The sequence below is a fragment of the Strix uralensis genome, chromosome 28 (genome assembly GCF_047716275.1).
Source record: "Strix uralensis isolate ZFMK-TIS-50842 chromosome 28, bStrUra1, whole genome shotgun sequence".
NCBI classification, from domain to species: domain Eukaryota; kingdom Metazoa; phylum Chordata; class Aves; order Strigiformes; family Strigidae; genus Strix; species Strix uralensis.
The window spans coordinates 5,852,551-5,866,461 of record NC_133999.1 but is presented as its reverse complement, the minus strand read 5'-3'; the positions used below and the strand labels follow the sequence as shown (position 1 = coordinate 5,866,461).

At 45.4% G+C, this 13,911-nt stretch overlaps 1 protein-coding gene across 4 annotated transcripts in view; it reads left to right on the top strand.

Moving 5' to 3' along the window:
* Positions 1-13,911, top strand: part of GFPT1 (glutamine--fructose-6-phosphate transaminase 1) — a 44,695-nt gene that overhangs the window by 419 nt on the left and 30,365 nt on the right. For 3 of the 4 annotated variants that reach the window (XM_074852365.1, XM_074852366.1, XM_074852364.1), the window contains exons 1-5: positions 8,668-8,749; positions 9,841-9,948; positions 10,364-10,471; positions 11,861-11,986; positions 12,609-12,667. In XM_074852365.1, coding sequence (XP_074708466.1) covers positions 8,671-8,749; positions 9,841-9,948; positions 10,364-10,471; positions 11,861-11,986; positions 12,609-12,667 — 480 coding nt within the window. In that variant the 5' untranslated portion in view covers positions 8,668-8,670. Of the gene's footprint in view, positions 1-8,667; positions 8,750-9,840; positions 9,949-10,363; positions 10,472-11,860; positions 11,987-12,608; positions 12,668-13,911 lie in introns of those variants that run through there. The other variant, XM_074852367.1, reaches the window with a different exon arrangement.

Below are 13,911 nucleotides of genomic sequence, written 5' to 3'. Positions count from 1 at the left end.
ACTCGAAAGGGCAAATTCTCCCGAAATTATGTGCAAATGCGGCCAGAGCGTACAAAAGGCCAGCGCCCTCCGTCTGCCTGAGACACGACAGTACTAAAAATACACGGTTTCCTCGGTGCTGAAGCTGTCAGGGTGATGGTGGTGGGTTTCGGTTCGGCGGGTGGTGCTGAGGGTGGGGACGCTCCCGGGCTGTGGCGGGAGGGTTACCGGTTGTAGTTCTCGAAAGCAACGGAGTGACTGAGGAACCGAAGCCCCGGTGACCGTCGGTAACATGTACAGTGTAGGAGTGGGGTACATGTTTCACCGGTAGCGTTTCTAAACGTGGCTCTGGTGGTCACAGAATAACCACTCCCACTTTTAGGTGAATAGTGGTGCTTGTGTTGTTATTTTTTAGGCGTTACAACTTCTGATGTGGATACTCGTGCGTTGCTTCAAGTTTACTCAACGTAGGTGTGAGGCAGACAGGTAAATGGGTTTAGAAGTGTCCGTGGCAGGGTCATGCGCCAGCTCACCTCGGGCTGTTCGTACCCGCACCCTGTGCCGAGCACAGGCCACCGAGGGTTGTTCTCCAGTCACCGAGGTACTTCCCCTCCCGTTTGCTGTATTAGTACAATTGCTCTACCTCATCTCTTAGACACAGGAATAAAATTTATCCTTTCTTTTCCTCTTTCAATCACATCACCTTCATGTTTTTCCATGGAAATTTATGCAACAGTGAGCTGTTGGCTCTTCTTATTTCTCTTTCCACACTTCCTTCTTTTTAAATTTTTATTTCTGTCTTTTTATGTGCAAAATTCAAACAGTGTTTTAAGCAAGATAATGGTTTTTATAACTCAATATGCAAGTTGACATTTCTTTCATTGTTTTTGTGAGATTGAAGCGGTATCACCTTCAAACTGTCAAGTCTGTGGAGTGCCACAAAGAGGCAATCAGAAATTCATAGCTTACGTTTAACACTATGTTAATTTGTGTTAAAAGTTCAAAGTGGAGCAAAGCTAAGAATAGAAGGGGTAATTACATTATTATAAATAGCTTGCTGCAAGAATAGGGATGGTTTTTTGCCTTGTGCTTGCCTTATTTGAGGTCCAGGCTTTGAAATGTGCAATATTAACATTCTGCTCTTTGTCTTTTCAACCGTGATAAGCCTTGGAAGTGCTGTTGGTAGTTACTTAGTTACATTCAAAATTTAATGTGTTTCTTCCCTTTTTGATACAAGCAGAGTTCTTGGATATTGAAACATTCTGGGAAACAGTGAGAAGAGCGTTAAGGATTATTGGCTCTGTTGTTGAGTCTTTTCTGGGAGGCAGAGGTATATCCTCTAGTGAAAAACAAGAAGAGGAGAGCATTAACTCAGCACGTTAATACGGGAAAATAAGCCTTGGAAGTTGAGGAGCTTCTGAATGCAGGAAGTGCGTGGCTGAAGACAGTGAAGGTTTTTGTAGGGAACAGGAGGAGAACTGTTTGGAGTCTGAGGGTGCTACCACATGAACTCTTATGACTTGTGGTTAAGCGCAGTTGGCAGAAACTAAGGAATACGGTCTCCTCTGCTGCTGCCGCTGGCGGTCCGGCTGGTGAGCGCCAGGCAGAACCGACGGGGGTCTCGGCTCCTGTTAGGAACTGTCAGCTGCGGTGGCCCTTTGGGCTTTTCTCCGTGCAGCAGCAGTAGACTCCAGCAAAGGAACAAGGTGAACAAACGGAGGCGTTGCCCTCTTGGATAGTCCTGCAAGTGTCATAAACGGGCAGAGCTGTCTTGTAGGTGCTCCTGAGTGCTTACACGAAAAGACTTAATTGTGTCTCCTAACTGAAGGGACAGTGTCTACATCTTGGAGTAGAGGGCTCTGATTTCTCATGCTGTGGTCTCTACAAGGTCTGAGTAGCCATGTTACGCAGCGTAGCGATGCTGTGCAGGCCTGGTTGCTTGTACAAACCCTCAAGACAATGTTTCTGTAACAGAATTGTAGGTCAGGATATACGTTGCTTTATCTTGCCACAGTATCTGATGGTCCACGTTCAGATTTTTATCCAATTCATCTCAGATACAGTGGTAGTTATTAGGATGAGTTTTTTTTAAAAAAAGGTCATAATTGTTATCTCATGTAGTGGTTTACGCGCATGTAACCTTACGCAGTCCTGTGGTCTGATGTGCTTATACTGCCTGATGGGTAAAGGAAAGTAGCCCCCAAATTCAGGTCCTTGATGCCTAGCCTAAATGACAGGCCTACGGTGTAGATGTGCTGGGTTTTTGTTCTTAATAGCGTTAGTGAAAAATAGGTTTTGTTGTTGGTGTGTATTACAAACTCGCAGTTTGAAGACCTAGCCAGGTATAACTTGGTGTGCTTTGGTGTGAATGCACCAAACCAGTTCAATGGCATCTATGAAATAGTTTGGAAAACAGGTTTTTCAAGGTAGCCAGGCTTGATAGACTGTTCTGTAAATAAGTAAACCTGTCCTATGCCATGACTGTTTTTAACAACAAAAGGGATTGTAGAATTTAGGTCTTATATTACTAGTGATTATTGAAGATAAAAACAGGCTTAAGAGAAACTCAAGTTTCAAGTGTCAGGGCTGCACATACATCAGTGGGGACTGCCCTCCCACCTGCCGAAATGCCATTTGTACACCTAGGTGTAGGCCTTCTGTGACGTGCAGAGTAGTGGCTCTTGCCCAGAACGAGTCCTTCGAACTGTGCGCTGGTTGTTTGCTCCATGGGCGGTGGTAAAAGAAGCATCCAGTGGACAAACTGAGTGGATGTTTTTCTGCTTTGCTTTTTTCCCAGCGTGGACTTGATGAGTTGAATGTAAACTCTCCCATACACAGCTAGCAGACGTAATAACGATAGTCTGCTTGTTTCTGACCTTACACTCATTCAAACTGTGCAGAATTAGCGTTGTTTCGGTACACAGGGGTTGGCACAGCGTTTTACCAAACCGCCAGGCAGCGAATAATAGGACCCCAAAGCAAATAATAGGAGCTCACTCCAGCAGGTTTTGAGCATCAGTCCTGCAACTTTGCTCCATGCTATGATGAGTATCTGTGTTACAACTTGCTGTTACTGCCTAGTGTCTCCCCTGCTGTAGTTTGAAGAAAAATATTTTTATCGCTTTTCTGAGTCTGTAATGTAGATTATGTATGTGATATTTAGTAGCCTGCATCTCATTTGTTGAAGACTTGAGGCCTAATAATCGTCACCGGGATAAAGGATTCTTTGGAATTGCCAAGTGGATGTTCTGATAACATCATCTGTTGAAATGGTTTTAACAGCAGACGGTATGGTGTAAAGGACTTTGTAAATCCGACAGTAAACCTAGCCTGAAGGCTTTTGTACTTCCATAGGAAAGGATTAGGAGAAGCTATTCCTGAGTAACTTCACGTATTCAAGACACTGCAGAAGATCATTTATTCTTACCTGGGAGTGGTGATTCATTTCATTTGCCTGTGAACTTCCCATGAAATAAAGGAACATGAGCACCGAAAAGGTCACAGGAAAATGAAGTTCTGGGGAAAAGTATTTCAGTGACTATCAGCAGTAGAAGTAATAAGGGTCCATTTGGTGAAAATGCTATTCTGTTGAAATCTGTCAGCTGTTTATCAGGAATTCTTTACGTAGCTGTCATTAAGAAAGCCTAGGTTTTGTGCTTGAATATTAAAAATTGGTTCTAAGAGAGAGTTGTTTCACAGCAGCTGACTGGTGGTTCACCAGGTAAGGTTTTTAAGACAAACCTACAAGAAAGGAAATGCTTTATGTTCTAAAATATATTGTTCGAGATATTTCTCTTAAGAGAAATACATACAGGACTTCTCACTACAGCGGGTCTCGGTGTGATTCCAGAATTGTATGATAAGCTGACGTGCTTTGAACAAGTCTTTTCAGTCCGTATGTGCAAAGTTCTGTGTCAAGTTACTAGTTGAAATGTTTTATTCTGTTGTAAAGTGTGACTACTGTTCTAATCCTGAAGTATATTAGTGTCAAGTCCTGAAGTATATTAGTGTATTCCAGACAGGGGTGTTGTGTTTTCAGAGCCTGTCAAATATAAATTCCTATAGTATGCTTGCTGCTGTCTTATTTTAGCTGGAATTCACAATTATAAACAGTGCTGGACTAGAATGAAGTTCACAGGGTTTTTTTTTTTTGCTTTCACTAGCGTGTATTTCACCTCAAATAATGCCAACTCCAGGCTTGTCAAGGTAGCATAATTAAATGTCATTCAGATATCCTGGTTTTCTGTAATACTTCCTCTTTCTGGGTTGTTCTGGAGCGTGACTTACGGAGGGCAGATGTGGCATTATTACTGAAAAACGCTTGTGTTGGATGGGGTCTAAATACGTAGGTTGAGCTGAAACTGAAACTCCTCTTTTCAGGTCTGCTAGGGACCCGAAATTCACGGTGCGTTGGTTTCAGGAACGTTCTGCTTGGATTTCTACATTTTCAGCACCTGGCATCTAGGCTGGCAAGGGGGATAAGCTGGTGGTGCGCCAGATGGGACCCTGATGGAAACTTGCTAGATTTGCGTTGGAATTTCATCAAAACCAACATGTTTCCATTGACTGTTGTGATTTAAATGAATTGTCACTTTGACAGAAAAATTGGCGCTTTGTGACAGAGCGCTGCTCACGGAAGCCTTCCAGCCGCTGTAAAGATCTGCGCAGTTGATATCTTTTCATCTTTTGAATCGTGTAGATTGATTTGAATATAAGCACAGGGAGGGAGAGAACAAGGCTCTAACAAGGCATTGTGATTTGGAGAAAAACATGTCTGTGACGGGTGAGTGGAAGAAAGGTCTTTTATAGTCTCAACTGCAAGGTGGAGTTGCTGTGCGCCATCCCACATCTGCCGCGTTCCACCTCAGAGAAGGCTGTGTTTTGTAGCTGGATGAAGTGATGCTTTGTTTAGCTTTTGAGTAAAAAGAGGCTCTTTTCTTGAGCGGCCAGGGCTTTGCGTCATGCTGGGACCTAAGTATCACCTGAGTGTCCTTTGACTCAGCACCACCGCGTTCCGCTGTACATTTACACAGACAGGACTGAAGGATTGAGGTCTAACTAACTCCAGAGCAGAATTTTATCTGCAGAGCCCCTTTTGGTGGCTGCTAGGAGAAATAAACATTTTTCAAAAATACACTTAGATAGTGAAGCATGACAAGCATTTAATGCTTTGGGTCTTTTTTTTTTTTCCTCATTTTGGCATTTCTGTCGAGGGCAGTGGAATGGTACTTAAAAATGGAAGTGATTACAAGATGTGATTGCTCATATATCCCTGAATAATCCAATAGTTAGGGTAGAGAAAATGTTGTTTTCTAAATGTGGATTGAAACTTTCTTCAGCTATGAAGAATCACTTCATTATGGGATGTTCGAAAAGGGGAAAATGAAATGCATTTGAAAATACTTCTAGTAAATGAAACTGTTATTTACACATAATTCATTGTGATCAAGTGTCATAAATGGGTGATAAGCCTTCAAATATTTGATTTTAGCTTGCAGGTTAGTAAGTCATGCATTTAGGAAGACAAATGTTCATTTTCAGCAGCCTTATTGTCCCATTTTTTACTTTAATTATGCATCATTTTTACATATTATTCTATTTATTTTTATTTCACTTTTTCCTGTTTAAGGTGAATTTTAAAACTTGCCTTCTCATCTGTAAAATGTGTTGATTACAGGTGAGTTCTTAGAATTTTATTTTCATAGTGACATCTCCGTTATCACTCCAGCTCTTTTTCCTGTCAAGATCTAGAAGCTGAACTGAATCAAAACTGAATCTCCTAATGTTTACATGGTCGTCTTTTTTGAAGAGTATGTCCGCATATTTTGCAGCATCAATACTGTATTTGCATTTCTTTTAGTTGGCTGGTTTTCAGTCTCTGTGTTTTCTGATAAGAAGCACTGAATTCCTTGGGTTGGTCTGTTGGGTGTTGGGGGTTTTTTTGTGCTTAGTCTTAGGTTCAGGTCTTTTTTTGCAGTCCTCATGAATAATCTTAATATAATTGTTCTGTAATTAGTAGGGTTTTTTTTTTCAATGCCTGAGACAAATGCCAAGTTGGCTCCTTTCTAGATAGATGTTTTCTGTTTGTTTACAGTACAAGTAGAAATAAGCACTGCTGTTTTTCAGTCTCATTCCAGATGAGCCATCCCTTCCTGGAGGGAGTTGATTTCCCCTTTGTGCCCATTCAGTACATGGCATTTTGTTGTACACTGCTAGCAGTCGTGATCTGTGACAAGGAAACAGGTTTTGGGTGGTTGTTTTTTTTGTTTTTGTTCAGTTCAGGTGTGACTGAAGTTGTTAAAATGTGCAGGGAAAATAACTTTCCAAGCCACTGTCTGATTTGGGTTCAGATTTAACAAAGATGTCCAGAGTCAGCCCTGCCTAGATGGACATAGTTCTGATTTTAAGCCATTTTTTTGGTTCAGAATAAGTTGCAATCCTTGTCCAGAAGCAGGATGGAGACTAAAATGATCAATTCACATTTACGTTTTATGAAAGGAAACCAAGTTTCTGCCTAGATAATTGTGCCCATCTATTGAGTTAGACTTTTTGTCACGTGGAGGACTTCATTTTAGTGGCCTTGCTGGGGCACCAGGCGTCTGTGAGGAAAGTGCTGTGCAAAGTGATCTTCACCGGGCCTTGAGCAGGAGGAGGCTGTGGTGTTTCCTTGGTGTCCCCCCCACCCTCCGGCTGTGCCCGTTGTGTCGTTACCGATGTGTTGGGGAGGTGTTCGGGAGGGGATGCGCGCTCTGGGCTTTCTGCAGGACCATGAGGTGACTGCCTGCCTTGGGCCTCCCAGTCTGCTTCGATGGAAAATACCCTCTTAAAATGCAACGTCACGGCCTGGGAACAAGTTGGGGGTTTTGTAGCTGCGTGCCTGACAGCGTTACGCTGCCCCTGGGGCACGGGGGAGCGCTGTAAGCTTGCTGCCCTGCTCCACGCTGCTTCCCCTCTGCCTTTCCTACAGTCCTCTTTTCTTCTCCCCCCTTGGCCCGTACGTATCGTACCTTTTGCACGCAGGCCCTTCCCCAGACCTTACAGTGCTCTGTTTCACCCTCTGCGTGCCAGCTTCACCCCCTGCTCCGTTTTCACCGCCGTCGCTCCGCGCGATGCCCTGCCAGAGGAGAAGGCCTCCTCTGTGCTCCCGTCAATGAGGCTCTTGTGCCTCTCGCGCTGCTGCTGATCACTGGAAAGGGCTTCCAGGAGCTGTCTCGCTGTGGCCAGCCTCCAGAGCACCTTAACGCTTCTCATCAGTCCCTGTTCGCTCAAAAGAGCATCTCCCACTCGAGTGGCCTTTGGTGTGGTGGAATAATTTACTGGGTAGCTGTGTGCCCGAGTGGGACTAGTTATGCTGGAGCAAGATAGCCGAGATGCACCGAGGGGGACGCAGAGATGCTTCTGGGAGAGCTCTTTGATGGGCCTGGCTAACGGCAGAGCTGCCCGGCTCCACCAAAAAGAGGTATAAGGCTTTGGGTGGGAGTGGGCCCCTTAGCGTGTGCTTCCAAGCTGCATAAACACGGAGAGAGGTTTCAACTCTGAAATGAGTTAGCTCATTTGGAAGAATCTAAGCAGCGTTCATGTTTCCGTAATTACTCGTGCTGGTTATAATTATGCCTTCTGAAGTAGCTTTGGATGCCATGGTAGGTGGCTTTGGGGTAAAGGGGAATGTCAGGAACTGCTGGAACCCAGCCTGCCTTTTTAAAGACATCTCGTGTGCTTGTTTTCTCTGCTTTATGGCACACACTTGTTATTTTTATGTGGAATGCTACCGCTGCACGGGGCGTCTGGGAGGTTTCTGGTGAATATGGAGAGAGGGGCTTTTCCAGCTGTCTGCTAGTAAAGCAGTCTGCTTTGTACTCCTGTTGTAAGACCTGGAAGTCATTTAAAGAAATTTATGCTTCCAGGATATACCTGAAACCTGCCGTCCTTCAGCCTGGATGACAGCTATTTGGAGTCAGTTCGCTTGTAAACAGGGAGGTTGCTGTTTGCCTGGAGAATGCAATTTTTAGAACCAGAGTGAACTAAGTATCTCAAATTGGAAAACACTTTTTTTGCCAGAAGGGTGGGGAGGAAGGTTTGGAGATTGAGAGCATGCGGGAAGTATCCTTCAGAGGCAGCTTTTGAAATCCAGCAGAGCTTGTTAACTGCTGCTGTGTTTTATCTGTTGGGCTTTTCGCTGTGAACTCCGAGGGTTGTGGAGGAGGACCTCACCCTGTCCGTGTAGTTAATGGAACCAACATTCAAGTTGAACAAATGCCATCAGGAGATGGCAGCAGCAGGCCTGTGTGTGTGATTGCTTTGGGGTGTCAGGAGCAATGGAAGTGAAACTGCAAATTTGTGTAAACTTGGTCCTGATAGTCTTGCAAGTGGTTATCAGAAAAGGCTTTGGGTTTTGGGAAGATGAAGGTAGAAGCTAAAGAAACCAAGTGTAAAGCTGCTTTTTTTTTTTTTTTTTCATCTGACTAGGTGGTTTAAGAAAGGAACGACAGAATGTGCATCTAATTTTTTCTAACAATATGGAAGAAAATAAGCGAGACATGGAGACATTCTTTTTGCAGCAGAACTGCAGGGAGCTGTAATTTCTAATGCTCGTGCTCTGGGAATGGGAGGGTGAAGCTTATGACAAACTGAGACCTTGTAGCTGAAGTCCATGGAAAAGGGAGAAGGAATGGGAGAGCATCAGAATGGTACATGGCTGCGTATGCCCTTGGCCCTGCTCAGGCTAAAAAGTCCCTTGGAAATGTTTCGGCGCTTTGCTGTGTGGTGTTCGGTGCGTTCATCAACTCTGAGTAGCCCATATTTCTACTTATAAAATAAATTAACACATCAAAAGGCTTTGAATTATTTAATTCTAAAACACAAACAGTTTAAAAATGCAGGTTTTCAAATGTCCTTTAAAATAATCTGTGGGTAAACATAAAGATATATGTTCCAAAAATCATCTTGGGAGTAAAATTTTCCACATGAATAAAAGTTTGGGAACTGTGAGGCGGGCTGTATGGCAGTTCTGTCAGGAAGAAATCAAAGATTTGGGATGCCTTTAAAAGGACTTTGTTTTTGCACGACTGAACTCTGCTCTTCTCAAGAGGTTTCAACAAAGTTTCTCAAATTACAAACCTTAAAATACAGATATTTGTGTGAATCCTGGCTTGCTTCTATTCCATGCAGATATTTTTCTCCTTTAAAATGTTAGGGTGAAATGGTAGATTTCAAGTACAGATATTTCTAGCATCCAATAGATGTCTTCTCGTGCTACTGCTTTATGATGGCACCAAAGGAAATCTTTCTGAAATGGAGCCATAGTTGGCATTAGAGATCTAGGAATTTGTGTGTCCCCATCACTGCTTAAAAATAGAAGCAACAATTTATCTTTCTTTGAAACCTACAGGAAAAATAGCTCCATTAGTTTGAGGGTGTTAGTTTGCATGAGTTAAATATTTTTTCTCTTGGTCTGTGGGAGGAACTTAGAGCTATTCAAGGAAGAATTCCTTTTGAAGATGGTTCTTCAGCATGCAAAGCTCAGTGTTAGTGAACCCCGAATTTTTCATCTGGAGTGATTAGTTTCCTGTCCCCTGCATTGTCTCCTGACAGCTCACATGGAAATTCTTCCTCCCATCGTGCCCAGGCTTGTCCTGTTTAGTCTCTCTCAGTGTCTTGAGAAGGATGCTGGCGTTCGGTGGTTAGTTTTGATCTCTTACACGTGTTGGCAACGGTGGGGGAAGGAAGAGCTGCGAACGCGGCGGTACCTTCCTGCAGGAGTTCTTGTTTGAGTTTAACTTAGTGCACACTAAGCAGATGGCACGTACAGAGTTTCCTCAGCTGTGATTTTGTGGTAAGATTATGCTCTTTTCCCCCATACAGGCATCTTTGCTTACCTGAACTACCATGTTCCCCGGACAAGACGGGAGATCCTGGAGACCCTTATCAAAGGGCTCCAGCGGCTGGAGTACAGGGGCTATGATTCTGCAGGTAGCCATCTCCGAGCAAGTGTGGTTCTTTTTTGAATTTTGGCTTGTAAATGATGATTTTTTGTGGTATGTTTGTGAATGGTTTCTACTGTCTTCTGCTTTAGAAGAAAGCTGGAGCACAAATTGGATGTGATGTGCCTGTGAGCATGTGGTCAGAGGTTTGGATTAATTTTCAATATACAGATTTCTATAAACATTCTCGAGGCCTGTTATCTAAGGCTTTAAAAATACCTGCAAGGTGACAAAGGGAAAACTCACTTCTAAGGGGTTTTTTGCCTTTATTTGGAGGGTCAGCTGTGGGAAGAAAGGGCACTGTAAAAAAAAAAAAAAAATTGGCAGTATTTGCTTACATAAAATACTGTAATATACTTTCTGCACTTCACACTCTTTTTTTTATATTCCATGGTGGTGCTTAGGTGTGGGATTTGATGGCGGAAACGACAAAGACTGGGAAGCTAACGCCTGCAAAATCCAGCTTATCAAACAGAAGGGGAAAGTGAAGGCTCTGGACGAAGAGGTTCACAGTGTGTATTGCCCTTTCGTTCTTTGCCTGCTCTCTTTCCTTGAAATGTCCTCTCGTCTCATCTCTGTTTTGAATATCACCTGCTTTCCCCAGAAACGCTGTATTTCCCAATAACTTGTATATAAAGTGCCAGAAATGTAAACAGTCACAGGTGTGCTGTGAAGAACCCAGTGATCCTGTGGACGTTGTCATGAAGTTACAGAGAAGTCCTGATTTCTCAAGGCAAATGAATCACATCCTGTTAAAGGAAAATAGAACCTGAAATACATTTTAGAAAACAGACCAAAAAAAACCCCCAAATGGAAAACTCCTTAAACTGGGGAAAGGAGAATTACTGGGAGATAATTATCAGAGACCTAGAGCTTGAGTCAAAAAGAGAAATTCTCTGATAACTTCACCAGTTGAATGTATATTTTGATACGTAATACTTGTCCCAGCTAAAGTGTCCATCCCAGTAGGCATCTGAGCAGTGGGCTTCCAGAAAGCACTCATGGATGTGTGCAACTGTCAAATTGATGAGTGGGGTCTTCTGCATCTGTTTCTGCCTCTTTATGTTCCCTTGATTTAAGCATTAAGTTCATTAAATCTCTGCACAGCGCAAAGACTCTCACAGTTTTGGGATGTGAATACAGGTGAGCTGTGTGAGAGCGGGAAGGTGCTTTTCAGAGGAGTCAAGATCTCGAGTTTGCGTTCAAGAGCTGCTGGGTTGTTGTAACTTACCCTTTTCTAACCCATGCTAGAGTGAACCTCACGGAGCGGAGTGCTGTTTATCCAAAAGGAAGAGAAGTAGATCTAATCTTAGGGTAGAGAAAACCAGGAACCAGAAAGGCCAGGCGAGGTGGTATGTGTATCACTGAAGTAGAAGATATACAAAATATTTCCAAAGAAATGTTTGCCTGATCAAGACAATTGCAGGATATACAGTTTTAAAGAGATTGTGGAGACATGTGTGGAACAAAAGGAGTATTTTTTTTCCAAAGAAATATTAATGCTAATGGAATGCTTTCTGGAGACAAGTTTAGTGATGATTACCCATCTATAACCATACATAGTGGTATGTAACCAGGAAAGGGGCTGGTTCGGTCACAGCTGACAGAGTATGGCAGGCGACAGGATGACAAGGTGCATCCCTGAGAGATAAAATTGAGGTGGATTCTTTCTTAAAAGTTGATTTTCCTGTTGGTGGGGTGAGGAGTGCAGGGGGGTTGCCTGAGTGCATCTGCACGCTGAATCCCCTGAAAACACTCTCGACGTTGTGTTGGATTTGCCGATTGTTTCCCTGTCAGCGTTGCTGTCCTGTGGACCCCGGAGGCCTGGTTGAGACTCCCACGTTGCCTTTGGGGTAGGGACAGCCCCTCAGAACTAAAAACTTCTTCTACTTCTGCTGCAGAGCAACAGGACATGGACCTCGACATCGAGTTTGATGTGCACCTTGGAATCGCCCACACGCGCTGGGCTACCCACGGCGAGCCCAGTCCCATCAACAGCCACCCGCAGCGCTCGGACAAAAACAACGGTAAGTGTGTGCGCTCGAGGAGCCGCCTCTGGAAACGCTTGCTGGCCCCCGGGGAGGCGATGGGCCCGGGACAGTGGGGTTGTTGCAGGCCGTGATGCTGAGCCCAGTTCCTGCGAAGCCAGAGGGGTTTAGATTCGATTTCTGGCCGCGGGGTCTGTTCGCAGCAGTGAATGATCTCGGGAGGAATTGGGGTTGGTGCCCAGGGGTTCGGTGGGTGCCTGGGCACGGTGCAGGGAGGAGGTGACACAGAATGCAATCGGGTGATAAGAATTTTCGTGGCTATACTTTGGAATGGAATTTTGTATTCTTTTTTCCTATATATTCCTGTTTTTATATCATCCCCGCCGTACGGAAGGGGGTTGCTGTGCTCTGTGCTGCAGCAGCGTGCGGCTCGGTCCGTGGTGGGTACCGGGGAGGGGCAGGATCCCGGGAGCCCCGAGCCCACCAGACCCTTGTCATCTCCTGCCACCACCAGTGCTGCTGGCCGGGGCAGAGCAAGGCGGGGTCACACCGGGAGGTGAAGCTCTTCCCTCCGTCCCACCCAGCGTGGGCTTTCCCACCCAGCGGGCGCCGCTGCCTGGCCAGGGGCTGGGGCTGAGCGGGGCCTTTCCTCTGCCTCCAGAGTTCATCGTCATCCACAACGGCATCATCACCAACTACAAAGACCTGCGCAAGTTCCTGGTGAGTGACCCCCACCCCGTGTGTGTGACACTCACTCACTCGCCCACTCACTTGTGCTCTCACACACTTCCCCGCTTGCTCCCCACTTGTATTCTCACACTCACATTCCCCCTCCTACACTCCCCCACTCCCCTTCACTCTTCCCCATTCATGTTCCCCCACTCATATTTTTACACTCTCCCACTCATATTTACACTCACACTCCTCCACATACACTCTCACACTGACTCCCCTACTCTGTGAGTACATTCTCACACTTACATCCCCCCCATTCTCCCCCTACCTCAGTCAAACTCCCCCAGTCACTCACACTCCCCCTCCCACTCACATTCCTCCTCACTCCCTCACTCACACTCCCCACATTCCCCCACTTGTATTCTCGCATTCACACTCACTACCCTACTCACACACCTCAGCTTACGCTCTCCCCAATCCCTCACACTCACTCTCCTCCATTCACACTCCTCCACTCTTAATTCTCCCGCTCATGCTTCCCCCTTGCACTCGCACACTTAAACTCCCTCCCTTCCTCCCACCCCCACTCTCACTCCCACTCCTGATTCCTGTCATGTCACACTCACTCTGTTCACATTCCCCCACTCACACCCTTCTCTTTCCACTCCCTCCCCCTCACACTCATCCATTCACACTCTTCCTCGCTCTCCCACTCTCCCTCCTCCTCACTCTCCCATTCCCCCACTCATATTCGCACTCACTCCTTTACTCTCACCCCCCACTCACACTCACTCTCCCATTTCACACACACTCCGCTCACCCTCCTTCACTCACACCCCCACTCACTGCCCCATTCCCCCACTCACATTCTCACACTCACATTCAGCACTCTCCTCCACTCCCACTCACCCACTCCCTGACTCATGTTCACACTCACTCTGTAACAAACTCTCCCACTCGCACACACTCCCCTGACTCTCCTCGCTGCACACCTCTGCTCATTCCCCCACTCACACTCACCCTCCCACTTACACTCCTCCTCAATCCCCCATACTTCTCCCTCACACTCTCTCCCACTCTAATTCACCATTCCACTCCTACTCCCCTACTCACTACCCTATTCCCCCACTCATTCTCACACTCGATTCACTACTCACACCCCCGCAAACCTTCTCCCTCACACTCACCCTCCTCCACTCACACTCACCCTCCCACCACCCCACTAACACTCCTCATGCTCTCACTCACTACCCCATTTCCCCACACTCCACTTAATCCACTCACACTCT